Genomic DNA, 19066 nt, shown 5'->3' on the forward strand with positions numbered 1-19066 from the left:
GTGGAGGTTTTTCATGATTAGGAATTGTGCCTTGCTGTGGGCTACAGCTTATATCTTCATTGAGCATTTTTCCGTAGGCTTCCTTTATATTAAAACTACGTGGCAGTTGAAAATATTCTACTCTTTCTCACTTGGAGAAGAAAGATAATTTGAGTTTTAAAATGGTAAATGGCTTTTGGAGCAGATGAGACAGTGGATGAGCATGGTTTGTTTTCCTTTTGTGTATTTCTGATTTCGTTTCATGCTACATGATTCAGGGGAGAAACGGTGATAATTGAAGAATGACTGTATTAATATACTTAGTCAAACAGGGTTAAGACCCTGTTACCGAGCTGCAGGTAACAGAGAAGAGAAATAATGAAGCCAACACAACACACAACACATGCACACACCTTTGAATACCACGTGTTAGGTACTGTTTTGACAGTTTTACCCATTTCAACCCATTTAATCTCCCCAAGAACTCTATAAGGTAGGAAAAGGTGCATGTACCCACTTTCCAGGTAAGGACACTGAGGCACAGAGAGGTCCAGCAACTTGCCAAAGGTCAGCCCAGACACAGTTCAAACCCAGAGTCCATGCTCTGGACCTCTTGGCAAAGAAGAAGTGTTTTTAAATTATTAAACTTAGGCAGGGAAGATGCTCTCGCCTTTTGTAAGACATCTAAAATGTTTACATGGCACTTACGTGCGTATTTTTATTGCTAGTACTTCCTGAATCTCAGTCTATCAGTCCTATCTCCTTACATCCATTTGTTGACCATAAATTATGATCTGGCCAATCCTAGGAGTGCCTCTAATACCATCTGGCATTTCTAAATAGTATTTCAAATCACCCAGAATTAGTATTTTAAGAATACAGAGAGAATAATTCTAATGTCGCCTATTCTCAAACTTAGAAATTCTATCTTTTCTAATCCTCAGCGGTACCGAGCTGGAGGGGAGCGATGGACTTAGTTTCTTTCACTCCTCCTCGGGCTGCGTTGTAAATACTTGGGGGGCTGCAGGGGGCTGGGGGTGGAGAGCCGCCAATCTGACTCGATGGTTCCCTGGAGTCTTGAGCAGACAGAAAATAAATTCTACTCTTTCTTGAGCCCACGTTATTTATGAATGATTAAATTAAAGCCATATAACTATGCGAAGTGTCACACCTAGACTAATACCGTAAGTGTGCAGGATGTAAGGAAAGCCAAACTCAAAGGCGCATTGGAAAAACCAGGAGTTTGTGCTGAAGGACGGCCGTTTTTTCCAGTGTAGGTCTGGAAAGCTTAAATGAGTGATCGGTTACCCTGTGGCTGTATTTAGGCCATCTTGCTTCAGTCTTTCTTGTTCTCTTTTGTGTCTCAACAGGGAAGAGCTTCACTCTGACCATCACCGTCTTCACGAACCCACCACAAGTCGCCACCTACCACAGAGCCATCAAAATCACAGTGGATGGGCCCCGAGAACCTCGAAGTAAGTGGGGGCCCCTTGACAATGGAACATCTGCGGGGCTGGGACACTGAGGGGGGGGCAGGGACCGTGTCTTTAACCTCTGCACCTGCAGGGCAAAAAAAGTAGTTCAAGGTCAACACTCTTACTCCTCTTAAGGTTATTTCTGAGCATTGGACTCTTTCTGAAGCATCCTCTTAGACGGCGAAAGGAAATTAGGCCGACTCAAATGCATGCTAGAACCATTTCAGGGCTGCATGAGACTACGGGCTGCTTGTTCAAGAGGATCAGAAAAAAAAAAAAAAAAAAAAAAAACAGTAACTGGAAGATCGGCCAAGCACAGGGGCAGCCGAGGGTCAGAGTGGACCACTGAGGTCTGATAAGCATCCATGTTGGTCTTCAGTTAATTCATTAAGGCTGGAGATGAAAACTATGAAAATGACCCTTTTCTTTCTGTGGCACAGATCAAAATCTTATGACGGGACTGTTTCAGATAGAGAGTGGGAGGGTAGGAGAATGCCTGGGGAAAACCAGTAAATATAGAAAGTGGTACCAAAAAATAGCTCCTGTGAGGAAAGCTTTTAAAAAAGGAATGGGGTTGTTTAGTCTGCAGAAAAGATGTCTTCACAGTGACTTAATGACTATCTTTGAGTAAACACAAGAGTAATACTCTTTTCCAGAACCACACCCTTGCCCGGGATCTGAGGCCGGGCTGCAGTTCCAGGTCTGTGCAGCCGGCCGACCGGAGCCCCCGCCCAGCACCCTAACGCCTCCAAACCGTATGGGGTCCCTGGCGGAAAATTAATTTTCTCTCTTCTCGGAGTGAGGGATATCGTAAAACAGGGTTTTCTACTATCCCCGAAAGCTGAGATGAAAAGAGGTCAGGTCATAAAACAGAATGGTTAAGAATTGAGGCTCCAGGCACAAGCAAGTGGAGTTCTTAAGCCTTCACTGAGTTATAGAGCCTCTCTGAACCTCAGTCTCTTCTTCTGCAAAATGGACATAATAGTGAGAGCTTCTTTACAAGAGCAAATGAAATGATGCTATGTGCCTGGTGCGATGGAATGAGGTCAAGAAATGTTAGTGGTCCCAGATGGAGCATTCCTGTCTGTGGTTCTCAGCGTGGGGGTTCAGTGGGGGCTCTCAGGTAGCTCTCTACCAGCCATCCTGTGATCACTGCAGCTTGTAGCTGACTTCCCTGTGGTCCTGGCCACAACCCCATGGCGTCTCGATCACCTGCTAGAAGCATCCCCTGTGCAGCTTATAAACTCTCCCGATGCCCTGAATGGGTGGAGCCCAGCAGAGGACCACCGTGCCCACCAGGGACAGCCCCTTAGGTCGTGGTGTTCTTTGTCTGTCCCCTTGCTTCCATTTGCTATGCCTGGTCACTCCCTCCACTTCAGACCTCAGTTTCCCCAGAGGGCCCTCTCGGCTTTTTCTCTTTAAGCCCAGCAAGACTTTCTGACCAGGCCCAGACTTGAGCAACTCTGGGCCTTGGTGACCTCACCCAATTCCTCTTTATATGTGAAAAATCAGGCCACAGGCACAGGACCACAGGGCTCTAGGGGGTGACGGCGAGCACCTTCTAGGCTTCCAGAGCCAGAACGGCAAACCAGAGACTAATAGTGACCTGGCATTAAACAGAACATAAACACCAACGTGCCTTTGCTCTCCACAGAGGACCAAAGAGGAAGTCAGGCTTAAATTATAGCAAGGCGCAGGGCTGGGAGGAAGGCAGTTTTTAGGTGCAAGGAAGTCGACTTTGAGGGTAACTAAACTTAGAGACGGGCTCATTCAGGAGGCCGTAGAACCTCCATGTTTAGAAATAGAAGCAACAGCCCTGTCTTCGTTCAAATGCTGTTCTGCCCTAGGAAGAAGCTTCAACCAGGTGACCCCTGGGTACACCTTCTACTTCTCTTATTCTCTCATGCATTCAAAAGGCTGGGTTCTGCCTCACTGCCAGCATTTCCTGTAGCATTCAGAGAAATACCAAGGTGGTTGGGCTTCAGAAACTAAGTGGTGGCTGCTCTGACTTTTAAGAATTGGCAGTCACAGGGGAAAAATACGTCGACGTGATTGTAATGGCCTGCCTGTGTATACAGTTTTCTCTGCCCCTGCTGTTTTATAACTTAAGAAAACAGTCGTTATGGGGCAGGGCCCTTTGAGCAGACAGAAGAGATTTGGCTCCCAAGAGCCGCCCATTTTTATGCCGTCTTTCCTGCCAAATAGAATCGGGGGTCTAGGGAGAAATTAAAGGGGTAGCATAAGTACGATTTTATAGCCCCAGGTAGATAGTCTCACGTTTAACAAGGGACTTCTAGAAAAAAGTCAAACGCATACAGACTCCAGGGCGACTTGAGTAATGTTGACTTTTCTATTCACCCTTGAAGCCAGGGTGGGCCATCACGGCTAATTTTAGTATGCTGTTTTCTTCTTATTATTTGAACATCTTGACTCAAGGTGGGAACTTCTTTCTGGAGGAACTCTGCTCACAGCCACTTTCCACTGTGATGTAAAGGGAGAAAACTGCTTGTAATGCAGCCCCAAGTGGTCTCAAATCTCTGGATGAATAAGACCTCCCATTGTGGTGCCACGAATTCTGGGCAATTATGGCAAAATGGCATTGGAATGGCCAAGTCGAATCGTTTTGAAAAGTCCTCTTGTTTCATAGAATCAAAGAGTGCAAGAGCTAGGAGTGGCCTGAGAGAGCTTTCAGGATAATCACCGCACAGATAAGAGAAAGCAGCAGAAGGAAATGAAACAATTTTTCTAGGTTTAAAAGAAATAGTTGGTGAAGAAGCCAAAAATAGGATGAAGAGTTCCCAGTATCTATTCCTATACTCTTGTCCTCCATCTGCCTGTCCGTTCATCTGTTCATCTCTCTGTCTATACCATACCGTGTGCATAGTGTGTGTTGTAAGCTCTTTGACCTGACCTCAGAATCGTTGTGTTTAAAACGAGGAGCCAGGCCGGGCGCGATGGCTCACGCCTGTAATCCTAGCACTCTGGGAGGCCGAGATGGGAGGATTGCTCGAGGCCTTCAGGAGTTGGAAACCAGCCTGAGCAAGAGCGAGACACCATCTCTACTAAAAATAGAAACAAGTTAATTGGCCAACTAAAAATATATAGAAGAAATTTGCCAGGCATGGTGGTGCATGGCTATAGTCCCAGCTACAGAGGAGGCTGAGGCAGAAGGATCGCTTGAGCCCAGGAGTTTGAGGTTGCTGTGAGCTAGGCTGACACCACGGCACTCACTCTAGCCTGGGCAACAGAGTGAGACTCTGTCTCAAAAAAATAAATAAATTAAAATAAATAAACTGAGGAGCCGGCTTATGTGATTTTGCACATTTCCCAGCTCTAAGGTTGTCTAGCAAGGACAAATGGGAGTGCCTCATTTCAAGCATGGAGCCTTCGACTTGAAGCGTGCATGCAAGCTCAACTCACTCCACCTGCCATTTGGGTACTTAAGTCAAGCACTAAGAATAACAACCTGTGCCATAGCCCACCTGCTGGTTGTGCCCCTCTCCTCTTCCGTGGTGTTCAGTGGTGAAACTGTAGCACAAAGTGTATGCCAAAGAGAATGAAAAGTGTTTCTCATTGCTGACGGTGACTTGCTCTTTTATAGTAACTGAGCTGCCTGTTAAAAAGTCAAAATTGTTTTTTCCATATTCCATGGGATTTTTTGTTTTACATCTTAGACCAATATATAATTTATTAATTACTCAAAAGTTAGCTTTATCCTGGAGAAAGAGCACCATCAAAAGGTATTCTCTGCCCAGGATGGGTTCTTGCAAGCAGCAATGAGGGCTCTGTTTTCCGTTAGCAGACGGAGCACTTAGAAGCTTGTTAATATATTGAAAGAGTCTTCTCTTTAAGCATGAACAATATAGTGAAAGGATTTTTTTCAAGAAAAGGATATTTGAGAGTTGTTTTTATGTATTTTTTACATTTCTGAGATCTAATGAAAAACTCCCACTCTCAGCCCATGCGTCTGTAATTAGGTGTCTCTGTGCTAATAGTGAGACACAGAAGCGTATTCTCTGCAGATATGTCTCTAAATAACTCAAATTCATGCATCGGCTCAGTGCCATGGAAATAGACCTTTCGCTAAGGAGAGGTGGAGCAGAGTGAGCAGTTGGAACCCTGCTGACCGTCGGGGGTTCCCGGCCTGGTGCTGTGAATGGAGCAGATGTCCGTCACATCTGGAACACTGAGAAATATAATTAAAAATTAGATTTTTTAAAAGAGGTCAATTAAAACAAATATTGGCCATTTCTGGGACAACTTCTGTCCTTGGGTTAAAGGAATTCTTCACAGTGACTACGTTCTGCTGGAGCTTTTGAGGTTCACAGGCAGGGATGGAAAGAGGAGCCACTGCTTCAAGCCTCTAGAATGCTCTGTGGGGCACCAGGCTCCTCGCTGACTAATCTTTTTTTATAGGGAGTTACAGTTAAAACATGTCTCTTGAAGGGCCTAACTCTTCAGCTCCCAGGTGCTTTTTAAAGTACTTAGTTGAGATTATGTCACACGGATATAATTTTTCTCTTTCTTTAAGGTTTTAAAACCAATGAATATAATTTGCTTCCATGGTTTTAAATGTAGATAGTGAACCTATTTTGTACATAAATATGAGAAATGGGATCTTTGTATATGGAGAGTATGCCTCAAATGAAGAAGAAAAATGTGTGAAAGGTAAACTTATGGTGATAATACACCTAAAAATACTGCAAATGAAGATTGTCCAGAAAAGAGTGGGACAGGCTTCATAGTTATTGGTTGCTTCTATGATTAACACTTTGTTCTTTTTTAAAACCTTATTTTCTCTTAGTGATAAAAATACCTGATAATAACAATAACTAACGTTAGATGGTGTTAATTACTTGCCAAACACCTTCAAAGTACTTCAGACCTATTAATTTATATATAATCATTGAAAGAATGGATAAGGAAATTGAGGCAACAAAAAGTTGAGTACCTTGCTCAAGATCACAAAACTAGGAAGCCAGGATTTAAACCAAGCAGTCCAGATAATGGCATTTGGAGATGCCGATGTCCATTTTTAAGAACGGCACTAACTGCTATTTGAGCTCCATTGTGTTGTAATTTCTGTGATTTTTATTAGGAGAGTTTATCAGTAAAGTTCTGGCTCACATGCTATTCTTCCATAAAGCAGAGCCCTGTCCTTTGACATTTGTCATTTTTGTCCCGATAGGAGGGAATCGGCATTTTCCCCAGGCAGTACCCCCCCCCCGCACCCCCCCCCCCAGGGAAGTCCCCAGTGCATGGCCACCACCATGCTGGTCGCATGTGCCCGCAGTTGCTTCAGCATCTGTCACCAGGCTCTGCTTGGGGACCTGAACCAGGGGTGATGCTCCCTCCACTGTCGGCATGCAGGAAGGATGAATGACTCCCAGGACAGGTGCCTGAGTAGGGTTCCCCTTTAGCAAAGGTTTTCTGGAAGGCCCTGTGTGCACAGCCAGCAGCCTGCAGGAAGCATGAAAATACATGTCACTCTTTGCTCCCGAATGGTTATCAAAATGTCAGATGGTTTTACGGATCTGTGACCTTAGGATTGTAGTTACCAATCTACAATCACATCGTTCCCTGGGGATTGCTTCCAGCGTGTCTTCCAGGCCATGCACTATGATCTAGTTAATGCCTCTTTCCTTGGAGTCTTCAAATATCAGATTTAGACTTTAGTTCTTTCTAGATGAAATCCTGAGCCAGGAAGGAAAAAGGAAATAATTATTCCGTCCCTCCGATGCAATTAAGCAAGAGTGAGGCACAACAAGGTCACAGAGGAGGGAAGTTCTGCACATACTTACTTCCGTCCCCCTCCTCCCGTTCTGAAAGGTATTTCAGGCCAAGGTGGAAGTTCTGGGAAGCTTCCCCCTGGGACTTTAATTCCTTCTGTGCCGAGCTCCCGGCTACCTGAAGACTTAGCAAAGGTAGTTTTTAAAGTACTAATAATAATCATGCCTAAATGTGTCCAGTGCATTTTAGAATCTTTCTGCTTATAATTTTTAGTAGTATCAAACTAGACCAACAAGAAGAATTTTATGTGTGTAAGGATTTTCCTGACCCTCGAGTTGAGTCTGAGGTATGAAGGGGCCCCTAGGGCAAATGGGAACCTCAGGGGACCCTGCGGGACATGAGCTTCTGCCCCAGAAGCAGCAAGCACCCAGGTGACACAACTCTGGGGGAGCAGGGGCCAGTCCATGAATTCTTGGCAAATTTTCCTACCTTATACAGAAGCCACTGTGGTTTTTAAAGATGGCATTTGTATTGTTGTAGAAAGGAAGAAAAAAAAAAAACCTTTCTTCCAGGTACCATGAAAACCCAAAGAAATCACCTAGGTACTTTCTCAGTCTAATGTCGGGTGTGGAGAGGAGACAAGAAACATGGAATGAAATGTAACCCATTACTATAAATTTCTCTTTCCATCTGGACCATTGCAAAACTGTATCAATATTTTGAATGCCACACCAGTGAGGCCTAGATCTAAATTAATATGTCACAGTCCTTGTTAGAATTTCTTTTATAATGTGCTAAAGGAACAAAAAAAAGGATCTTGTCTGCATTTAGGATTCAGTTTCTTAATCTTAAAACACATGTAAAAAGGTTTCTGGATCCTGTACTCGGGGGCCTGGGTTTTCACACTGGCGCCACCGAGCCAGTGGGTGTGAACTTGGGCAATTATCTTAAATGCTTTAGTCCTCATTTTCCTCTTCTGTCCAAAGTAGGCAAGGGGTTGAGATAATCTCTAAATTAGTTCTCACTCAAAAGGGGTAACAGAATATTGTCAGCAAAACAGAGCCCCAGATCCCCACACACGGTGCCCCCCCCCACCAGAGGCCAGACCCTTCTTCCCTGGGCAGTGCCACCCTAAATCACATCGGCCCAATCCACATGCACTCAGGTCATGCCTCAGATAGATTTTGCTGTCAACTTTTGAAAGCGTTTTGCAATTTGTTTTCGAAATTCTCCGGCTATAGGTGGCCCTGATTTCTCTGCCATTGACATGTGGTCAAGACTAGGGTTGAGATCCCCATTTTGTCCCTTACTGTGTGTGCTAGTACCTGGGGTGGGGCTGGGGCTGGTCCAGCTGAGCCACTGTACAACAGAAACAGGGGTTGGGAGGCTGAATGCAGAGGCCTCTTCCATGGAACGCTTAGAACCAGGCCTGGCACATAATACGTGTCCGGAAGAGGTCTGCTAAGTATTTGCATCTAGTCTTGAAATCTTTTTGGAAATGAGAAAACTCCAAACAAAAAAGATCTGTGACTCCTAAGTTTAAAAATTCATGAAGTTCTGCTATAATGTTGCTTCTTTTTTTTTTTTTTACATTTAATTAAACATTTATAATTTTTGATTTTTCTCCCCCTAGTTTTCATTTTGTGTTCAGACCCCGTGAAATTTCTTTTCTGGCATATTTATGGGACCTTGGAACACCCTGGGCACTGTTCCTAAGTCCCTCGTGGGTAAATGGCCTTGCCCCCAAATGTTGCATTATGTGAAAAATTCAGGAAGAAAAATCATGTCTCAGTAACTTCGAAAGTTAGTGCTTGAGATCTAACACATGAGACTTTTCCAGTATACGTGTGGCAGGTCAAATGTGACATGAAATGAGGCGAGTCTCTTGGGGTCAGAATTCCTATATTCGGCTAATTGAAGCGTATCTCCTAAGGGTGCTGGGATCTCTGGCCGCGGCCAAGCTTTGCAGGTATAGAAACATGGTCAGCTACACTTTGAGTCTCCTAAACCGGCGTACGGCGCTGGAGACCCTCCCATGTGCGCATGCGCATGGTGGCTCGGTCAGCCGCCCGTGTTCTCTGGGGCCTGATGGAGCGCCCCCTCCTGGGCTGTGTGGGCCCCGTTGCTTTGGGTGCTTGTCCCATGAGGACAGGTGGGCCCACCGCTTGCTGGTGGATTGAGGTTGGCAGTCATAGCGTCACAGCACATTATATAACACGTCTGCTTCTCCGCTTTCGGTGAGATTTAGAGCTTTATTCATACCCTCGCCACTTTCCATCTTTCTTTTTGAAAAAAAAAAACTCTTCCTTGAGTTTTTCCCGGAGGCTTGGGTTTTTTCCTATAAGCCATGTAGCTAGGGAAGGCATTAGGAAGAATTTGATAAACTGGGTCTCAAAAAAAAAAACAAAAAAACTCCACCCCACCCTACACCACCAAAATAATAAAAATAAGAATTCCAGAAGTTTAGCTTAAATAAGGAAAAGCGCTCCCCCCCACACACACTAGGTCTGTGTTTAAGTTCATTTCAGCTAACTGGCAATTTCTGTGTTCTCCTGTTCCTTTCAATGTTCTTACCCTTTGAAATCAATTTTTGAAGAAGGTTTGCTTTTTTGCTATGAAAGTTTTAAAAGTTAACAACACGGAAAGGATAAATCAGGTGTAATCTATTATTGCATGTTATAGCTGTACTATCAGGCATATCACATTTGCTTGGATGTGAAATGTCTTTTTCACAGTATGATTTACATGTGGTACATTTTCACCAAGTTCCACATTGTAAGTTAGGCAGTATCAGTGGGAAAATTTGCTATAGCCAATAGCCAAGCATTTTGGACATACGTCCATGGGAATAAGAAAAGGTAAAAAGAAATTTAAGTATCCAAAGCAAAGAACTTTTCTGTTTGACTTTTCTAAAAGTAACACAATGGCATTAATCTGCCAGCTCCCTAAGCGCCTATAAAGTAAGTTAATGGCCATATATTAGTTTGGTACTTTCGTGATTTACATATACTCAGGTTCCATTAAAGCAAGTATTGACTAAAACCCAGACTGTCATTGAAATCTTTCAGCATACTTTCATACACTGAAATGCTGAACATCTTGTTTGTTTTTATTTTTGTTTGGGTTCACCATGGCTTAGAAGTCACCTTCTGATCGTTGAGATAAAGAGCAAACATTTGAAATGAGTGAGTTCTTAATCATATAAATTTATGGCTCTTTTGGATTTGTTCATGGTTTCACCTTATTTTCACTTACCTTTGAAGTGGTTTCATGATATTTCCAGTTCATTCATTTTAAAGAGCGAGGAGAGTACTTAGTACTCAGAGTCACATCCTTCACGCCTGACATTGCTTGTAGGGCACAGCTCAGAGTCCCAGAAGTGAGCCAGGGAGAGGAGTTTGGAGCCACCCAACCTGGCTTGAAGTCTGTTCTCTGCTACTTCCTAGCTGCGCATCAGTTTTCCCATCTGTAGAATGGGCTTCATGATCGCTACCTTGCGCATTAAATGAGATGGCCCCAGAGGCAGGCTGCAGCTTTGGCTGGCGGCCCAGGCTCCAGGGCCGGCTGCCTGATTCAACTTCCCCTCTCCTGGGTGATCAAATGAACCTCCCCCGAAGCTCAGCCTCCTCAGATATAAAACCAGGAAGGTGATATCTTTATCTTGGGGATTACTGAACAGATTGAATAAAACAACACACGTAGGAACATAGCACAGTGCTGGGCACAGGGGTGTTCCTTAAATATTCGCCACTATTAAGTACACGCTCTGGGCAGGCAGGTCCCTTTGCCTTGTACCAGAACTCTTACCAGGGGAAACACAGGAATTCTGGCCAAGTAGGGGCCAGATATTTGCCATTGCCAACTTACTTAAAGAAAGAAAAAAAAAATCCTGGCAGATTGGGCCCCAGGATACAGTACAATGAGGGCTTTTTTCTCTTTTTCCTCCCACCCTACCTATTATTAATTCCAAATACTCAGTCACTGGACTGGCTTCAACAAATGTATTCCTCATTGAAGCATAACCTTGTTAACCATATTGCCCTACTTCCTTGAGGGAAAAGTGATCTTTTGTCAAACAACTAAAGGTTTTATCAAAATATAATGCTTCTTAACTGAACATTAAGCACCTATGCTGTTGTGTGACTGTGAGGGCTCTTAGCATCTAGAAACTTCTCCTGAGTCATCATCTATAAGATGGGAATCATAATATGAGCTGTGTCTACTGCGTAGGGTTGTTTTGGATGTCTTGAAATAATATACAGTAAAGTGCTTGTTAAACAGCCTGTCAATTAGATAATAGAAATATAATAGATATATAATTAAGTAATTAAAAGAATAGAAAAATCTATTACTGCTTTGCGTGTAATATACAAAAATCTTAGGGATCTTAAATAAAATAATTGGTTTCTTAAAGGTAGATCTTTATCTCATCATGTTTTTTAAAATTGGTGAGAAGAAAATTGTAGAGAAAAATTAGCGGTATTTAAATTAGCCCCGCTGTGAACCCATAGTTTTATACTAAAATTTTACCTTTTTCCGTTAGAATATCTTAATATTTTCTTTGGCTACAACTAAATGCCCTGTTAAAATGTTGGAAACAAAAGGAGCAAACAGTTGAGAGTTGCGCTGTGTTTGAATATATGTGTTTCTTTTCTAAGACCGAATATATGTTTTTCCCTTAAAACTCTATTATTCCACTTTATTTCAACGAAATGCTCACTCACACAGGCAGCAGCCTTGGGAAGAGGCGAGAAACACGTGAGATTTGCTGAGTCCTTATTCCTTTCCCCCCTCGGGGCTTTTTATATACGCTGCTCGCCTGAGATTTCTGGATTCGGTTTCAGGGAGGTGAAATGTTACACGCTGAGCCGGAGTGCCAGTTTCCCAGGATGAGTCAAAAGACTGCAGCTGCTTGGAGGGAGGCGCTCGGGGCTCCTCGCTGTCCTGTTCATTTGCTGACAAGCCACTGGGAGCAGCTTCAGAGAAAGCCGTTCTATTCTTTGGGTGATTCAGACGCTCTCAAAATAAATAGGTAGCCGAGTACAGGGAGAAAGAACTGGAAACCACTGAAATTTGAGTCTGGAGGGCCGGCCGGGCTGTTCTCGGGAGCTGCTCTGGTGAACTCTAAAAGGAATCCTGAGCCCCGGGCAGCAGAGCAGCCAGCCCAGTGGAAAGACCGCCCGCCCTGCCAGTCGAGTCCTCACTCTGGCCCCGCCTGGCCCTGGGAAGCTGAGCAATCACATCTCCACTCAGACCCTCACTTTCCTCATGTACAGAAGGAGAGAGACAGGGATTTAGTGACGTTTAAGGTCCTTATCGGCTCCTTAAAGTATGATTTGATGTCTGTAGGGGCAACTTGTGCTTTCAAAGCATCGTCTTCTATCCTTGAGAAGGGGGGTGGGGCGTGGTTGGCCTGCCAGGCTGGGAGACTGGGAAGGTGGAGGAGGGGCAGGCGGAGGAAGGAGGACAGAGGGAGCATGGATCCCCGCACACCCAGGCCAGTTAAAGAGATGAATAAAGGTCCGCTGCAGAGAGACATGCCCTAAGCAGGGGAAATCATCCTAACTAGATTTCCCAGGAGTTTGGCAACATGTAAGAAGAAAAAAAAAAAAAGAGAGATCCTTGAAGCCACAAAGTGCTCAATTGTCCAGGCCCCAGCACGGCCAACTTCCCAAAGCTGGCCGGTCAGAGACCTCGGTGTTAATTCCTCGGCCAACTGAGAAGTGATGGTGTGAGTTGTGTTGACTTAATTGTTGGAGTGTTTCTGACTTTGCCTCCTCACAGTGTTCTGGGCTGTTCTTCATTACCTGCCCTACCTATCTTCACAATCTAGCCGCAAACAGCTTTGGTTGACCACACCACTTCCCTATTGAAAGTTAATACTGTTTGACTCATTCTGTGTTACTAACCTGAAGCCAAAGAAAACAAGGCAGAGAATAACCGGCTTGTATGGAGCTTGGAAAGCTCTCAGAGGCCCTGCCTTCAAAATGCTATACAGTAGCTTTACTATATCTCTCTGCTGCAGCTGCACAGAAAATGAAGGAAGCAGAAGTGGTTGGGAAAAAAAAAAAGAAAAATTGGGGGTAGGGAAGAGACAGCGAAGGGAGTGGGGCGGGGCCGCTCTCAGGCCGGGCAGAGGCCCAGCGCGAGTGCCGCAGTTCAGGAAGGTTCTCACCGAGCCCAGACCTTGTGCTGACACACCAGGACATTCACACAGAACAGGGACTGTTGGTGGAGTTAAAAGGAGAGAAAAGTTCAGAACTCTGCTGTTGTATGCGTAACAGAGAGGAGCTGGGGGGGGCTGGACGGGCCAGGCCAGCCTGCCTGGTAGGCAGAGCCCATAGCATTCAGATCTGGAACGTGCTGGGGAGGGAGAATGTTATCGGGATTTGCTAGGAAAGCATGGAGGCCCTGGGCGGCCTTCTCTTCCTTCATTCCCTAACTGGCTCGGGCAAGGTCACGGGGTGGGTGTTGGGGGCACTTGTGTCTTGGAATAAATAGAATTTCCCCTTGCAACATCACCAGGCAGACAGGGGGGCCAGCATTCTCAGCTCCACGCTGTGGCTCTTTGGGACTCCAGGCAAATAGCCGCTGGCCCATTCAGGTAACTGGTGGAAGAGTTTCCCCTCCCCCAGGCACCCCTCCCCCGTTGGCGGCTGCTGCTAGCGAGTGTGGACAGCAGTGGATAAAAGTTAGCCTGACGCATGAATGAAGTTGTCATCCCCCAAACAGCGTTACAGTTTCTTCTCTGGACAGTGTGAGGGAAGGCCACTGGCCCATTAAAAACAACAACTAGTTAGTCTTGGCTTGCTCACTAGTGAGTGCTCAGGAGCTGGGCCTGGCCAGGGCCCACTGTCTTTTCATACCAGCCAGGGCCTGCTCAGCCATCTGTCCTAGGGCTTGGTGAGGCCAGCCTGGAACGTCGCTGGCATTTATGAGGAGAGAGTGGGCAGACCCAGGTGCCGTCCCCCTGCTTCTGGGAAGGCCCCTGGGATCCAGTGGGCAGAGGCTGCAGAAAGGAGAGAATTCCCTTGCCCGTGTTTGGAAGCACAGAGGAGGGGCGCCCCTCCGGCATGCTGCTGGGGAGCACCCCACAGTACATCGGGGGGGAGAGGGGCGCTCAGTCACCCAGTCATCCCTTCGTTCCTGTGCTCATCCAGCATTTATCGGGCCGTCACCCAACCTTGGAAGGGCCCGCAGTGTGCCTCGGTCCTGCTGGCTAGGCACTCCGCCGACTCTCACCCTACACACCGTCCTCCCCGTAGGGCGCCCCGCGAGGGGCCACTGGGATCAGCAGATCCGTGTCCCTGGCAGTCACCACTCTCAGGTTACTTTAGTTACCCTCTAACCGGAGGGTTTCCCTGGGACAATGCCTACCCCAGGGAGGGTGGGTCATGCTTGCAATGACAGGCTAGTCGAGGATGAAGAATCTTGAACTTGGAGTCTTCTGCACCCCTCTTGAGACGCTGTCTCCAGCGCCCCCACAGAGGGTTGCTGTGGTCAAGAGGAGAAGCCACCAGGCAGGTCCCTGCCCTGAGCTGCAGTTACCTCCTTGGTCACCAGACTAGAGACCGGCAGTAACCAATGGCAACAGTGGTGGCCAAGTTTGACTGGCCTGCTTTCAGGGCGGTCCAGGTCTCCACGAGCTCGCGTGAGTGGGCTAAAAACTCACCTGCTCGTGACTGTGAGTCTTGAACTCGGGGAATGGAATTCTGTTTTTATTTTTGTCCCTTAAGTCTTGGGGGTGTGGTGTGGGGTGGGGGACTCTGTGTGGGTCTTCGTCCCGAAGCTGCGTTGAGTTGAGTTGTTGACCTTTCTCGGCCTCCTTATTTACTGTTGCTCTCTGCACCTGTCCTTTTATGCTTGTCTCCAGTGGTTGTGTCTTAGCCCAGCCGTCCTCAACGTCTTTGGCACCAAGCACTGGTTTCACGGAAGACAGTTTTTCCACGGCGGGGGAGGGGGGAGGTGGAGCTCAGGTGGTGACTCAAGGCATGGGGACCGTAGGATGAAGCTTCACTCGCCAGCCCACCACTCACCTTTTTCTGTGTGCCACACCCGGGTTCCTAAGTTTCATGGAAGACAATTTTCCATGGACGGTGGGGGGGGGGGGGTGGCGGTGGCGCTTTGAGGTCCCTAACAGGCCACGGACCGGTACCAGTCCACCAGTCCATGGCCCAGGGGTTGGGAATCAGGGTTTTAGCCCATGTCTTAGGGGCAATCAGAGGACACTTTGTATGTAGGTGTGTGTGTTTGAGTGTATGTATGTGTGATGGATTTATCTGTGTGTCTCTATGTGTGTGTATGAGTGTATGTGTACATGTTTGATGCATTTATCTGTGTTTCTGCATGTCTGTGTGTGTATGAGTGTATGTATGTATGTGTGATGGATTTATCTGTGTGTGTGTGTTTGTGAAGGTAACTCACTACAAAGAAACCACAGAAGCTGCACTCCGCTTCACTTACGTTGGGATTCTATGCTCAACTAAGCACAAGGGCCTTTTATCCATTCTTTTTTTTAACTTTTAGTATGATAAAAGAAAAAACAGAGAAGATGAGTTTTGCTGGCTGATTTAACTGCCAATGAGACAATTCTCCGTGAATCTTCACATGCTCATTTATAATATTTTTCCTCAATAAGCAGTTTTTCTACAGTTACATTTCAGCTGAAAACTTTGGTCCCAAATTCCTTTGCCCCAAGTGAATTCTGTTTTCCCACAACCTAGTGGAGGGCGGGTGGACGGCACCAATCATGAAGGTCGTAAGTCTTCCTTCCTTCCTTCAGTCGGTCAGTCAGTTATTTGGGCAACATTTAGTGACCCTACTGTGTTCCAGGTGTTCTTACAGGTGCAGGAGAGATGGTGGTGCAGAAAAGGTACAAAAGGGCCATCCTCATAGACTGCACAATCCAGGGGGTACACACAGTGCATAGGTGACATTTATGTGTATGGTGGAGAAAACCAAAGCTGAAGGGCTAGGGATTGGCTGGATAGAGAAGAGTTTGCAACTTAAAAAGGGTCTCTGGGTATTCTTCAGGGAGAGGATGACATTTGGGCAAATACTTGAAGGGTGAGAAGGATCAGGTCCACAGGAATCTAAGGGAAAAGAGTGTTCTGGGCAGAGGAAACAGCAAGTGCAAAGGCCCTGAGGCAGTGAGTGATACAGGAGCAATAGCAAGGTGGCCAGTGTGGCAGGAGGAAAGAGGGGAGTTCAAACTGTCTGCCTTCTAGTTTCAAGTTGGATTACTCCAACAAGAACTGGTTGAGTAATCATGGCAGATGTAATTGCCGTGAATGTTCTTAGAGCCCCTCAGAATAATCCGTCTTAGTCCCTTAATTCCAGGCTTCCAGATAAGGAGGCTGAGCGATGAAGAGACTTGCTCTTGTCCAAAGCAAAGTTTGTTAGAAAATCAGACTTGAAACGGAGAATTCTTCTCGCCCAGACTGGCAGTCACCTTTCTCTGGTGCCGTGTCCTTTCTCTAGAAGGGAGAAGGATTATGGCATCTGCATTAACACCCTGATCCCTGGGCACTAAGAGGTCTTATCTGCTACGTTTCTGGAATGGAATAATAGGTTCCACGTAACCCTTTCCTGCCAGTCCCCAAAGCCCTTCCACAGATGGCGGGAGCTACTTCTGCTTGATTTCAAAGAGGAGGCCATCCGTCAGAGCATGGCCCCGGCTCTCGCCCCAAGCCATGCACAAACTGGGAACGGAACTGAAGTTGTACAGGCAGACAGTGCAAAAGTTAAAGTGTTCTCTTATCCCTGTGATCTACTGATCTAAAACTGTGTAGCATGGTGTGCCTCTCTGTTCACTTTGGCTTCACAGAAATTTGTATTTGAGGGTGTGTGTTTTCAGACCTGCCCTCTTCCTCGAACTGGCTGTGTGAGACTGAGTAAATGACATAACCTCTCTGACCCTCACTTCCCACACTTCAGCCTTAAAAATGAAGGCTGATTGCTCTGGCCCTCCTCCAGTTCTGAAGCACTCCAACCCTGTGTTATTCTCTTCGATTAAGGATATGAAAAAAAGTTGGGGGGGGTGGGGAGCAGAGAGTGTGGCTACCCATATTTATACAACATTGGATAATATATAAGCATGCATATATAATATGTATTATAATATTTACTAGATCTATATATTATTATATATTTTGCATTGCATTATATGTTTGTGTATGATATATAAATTATATATGATATTAAATAATATTTTCCAACATTAAATTGGCTAGCAGATGGTTAGGTGAGCAGTTACAAAGGTTTATTTCACCACCTGCAAGGGGCTTCCAGGAAGGATCACCTTCACATTCATTACCATCGCTTTAAAATCCTAATGACCCTGGAACCTAGAGGTTAGACATTTATACCAGGAAAAGGGAGCTGTTCTCTACACACAGCGATTTCTTTGTCATAGTTATAAAACAGTAGCAAATCGAAGGAAGAAAAGCCCATGTTTTTATATCGAGATCCAAGTAGCTAGTATCAGGATGACTGGCAAACATCTTCTGAAATACAGATATCCTTTTAAAAGTGAATATGTGAAATTCATGTATTGATTTAGAAGAACCTCAATTTTATATACATATATACACTGAGAGATATATCTTTTTGGTATTATCATTTTGCATAGGTTTCTGTCAGCTGCTCATGATGGCAATGCTTTGAGTATATGCCTCCTGAATTTTTCTGCTGAGACTCTATAAAGAAAACTAGTAAACTCATATCAGAAACATGAACTAACATGTTGTTGACTTCCAGAGAATTCTTTACTCTCCCTAGTCAAAATTTTCTAAGAAAAGGTGGCAATTTAACTTTTATCTGTTTCCTTAAATGGAAGATCATATACTATATTTAAGTTGCTTACAGCCACAGATCACAATGGTGTCTTGAAAAAGACAGTTCAGTTATCAATGACATATGCATGCCTGCTCAGTCTAGTTATTGCAGCAGTAAAGTGAAGGCTGGTCTCATTATCCATTACAAAATGTCACAACATTCAGGATACCCTAATAGGAAGCCATCTCAGGAAACAGGAATGTCTTTGGAATGAAGTAAAATTTAACAAATGGCATTATTTCCCCTTTTTTAGGATTTATATAACTGTATACATTAATAAAATCCCAACCAAGCACTTATTTCAAAAAAATGAGAAAATACTAGAAAAATTTAGGACCCTTTTCAGTTCTGCTTAAGAGTTCATTAAGCTATCCCAGTATGAAATCAAGGTAGCCCACTATTTTAAGCACCACCCTGTAAACATTCACAATTGATTTCTAATATGCTCAAAATGCCAGGCTGCCAACATGCAGATGTTCAGGCCGCTCGGTAATTCTACCAGAAGGTTTGATTCAGGCTTGAATTCCCTGTTGCCCTCCAGAACCCAGGACTCAGTAAGAAAGAAGAAAAGTGAATTCGAATGTGGCCATTTTCCATAATCCTCTATTTAAAATTCAGGGGGAAATGGACGTTTTAATTGAACACAGATACAGGAAACTGGAGACATATAAAGCATTCATTTTCCCCAGCTTGAAAGTTTATATCGGAAGTTCCTATATATTTCATGCAAAATATTGCTATTTGGCACGTGAAATCTGATGGTTTCAGAAAAGAAGAATGAGGTGTTCCTTTGACCTGGTTTATAAATGCATCTTAACCACACCTTGAATATGATAATGCTTCTCATTTCCCCTGTGCCTTGGTGTTACAGCTAGCCAGCACCGCTGTGAGCATGGGGCCAGGACCCTACAGAGGCAGTAACAGTCCTGAGGGACTGTTCCCGCTCCCAGGAACACGCGTGGGGAGAGTGTGGAATGAACCGTCGCAATCCTCCGACATTAAACTCAGCCCGAGACTCTCAAGGCTTAGGAGGCAGCTTAGAGTGG

At 45.2% G+C, this 19066-nt stretch overlaps 1 protein-coding gene across 2 annotated transcripts in view; it reads left to right on the forward strand.

Moving 5' to 3' along the window:
- Positions 1 to 19066, forward strand: part of RUNX1 (RUNX family transcription factor 1) — a 235164-nt gene that overhangs the window by 167588 nt on the left and 48510 nt on the right. For both annotated transcript variants that reach the window (XM_012782933.3, XM_012782935.3), the window contains exon 5: positions 1350 to 1454. In XM_012782933.3, coding sequence (XP_012638387.1) covers positions 1350 to 1454 — 105 coding nt within the window. The remainder of the gene's footprint in view (positions 1 to 1349; positions 1455 to 19066) is intronic.

This window comes from Microcebus murinus, chromosome 1 (genome assembly GCF_040939455.1).
Source record: "Microcebus murinus isolate Inina chromosome 1, M.murinus_Inina_mat1.0, whole genome shotgun sequence".
NCBI lineage: Eukaryota > Metazoa > Chordata > Mammalia > Primates > Cheirogaleidae > Microcebus > Microcebus murinus.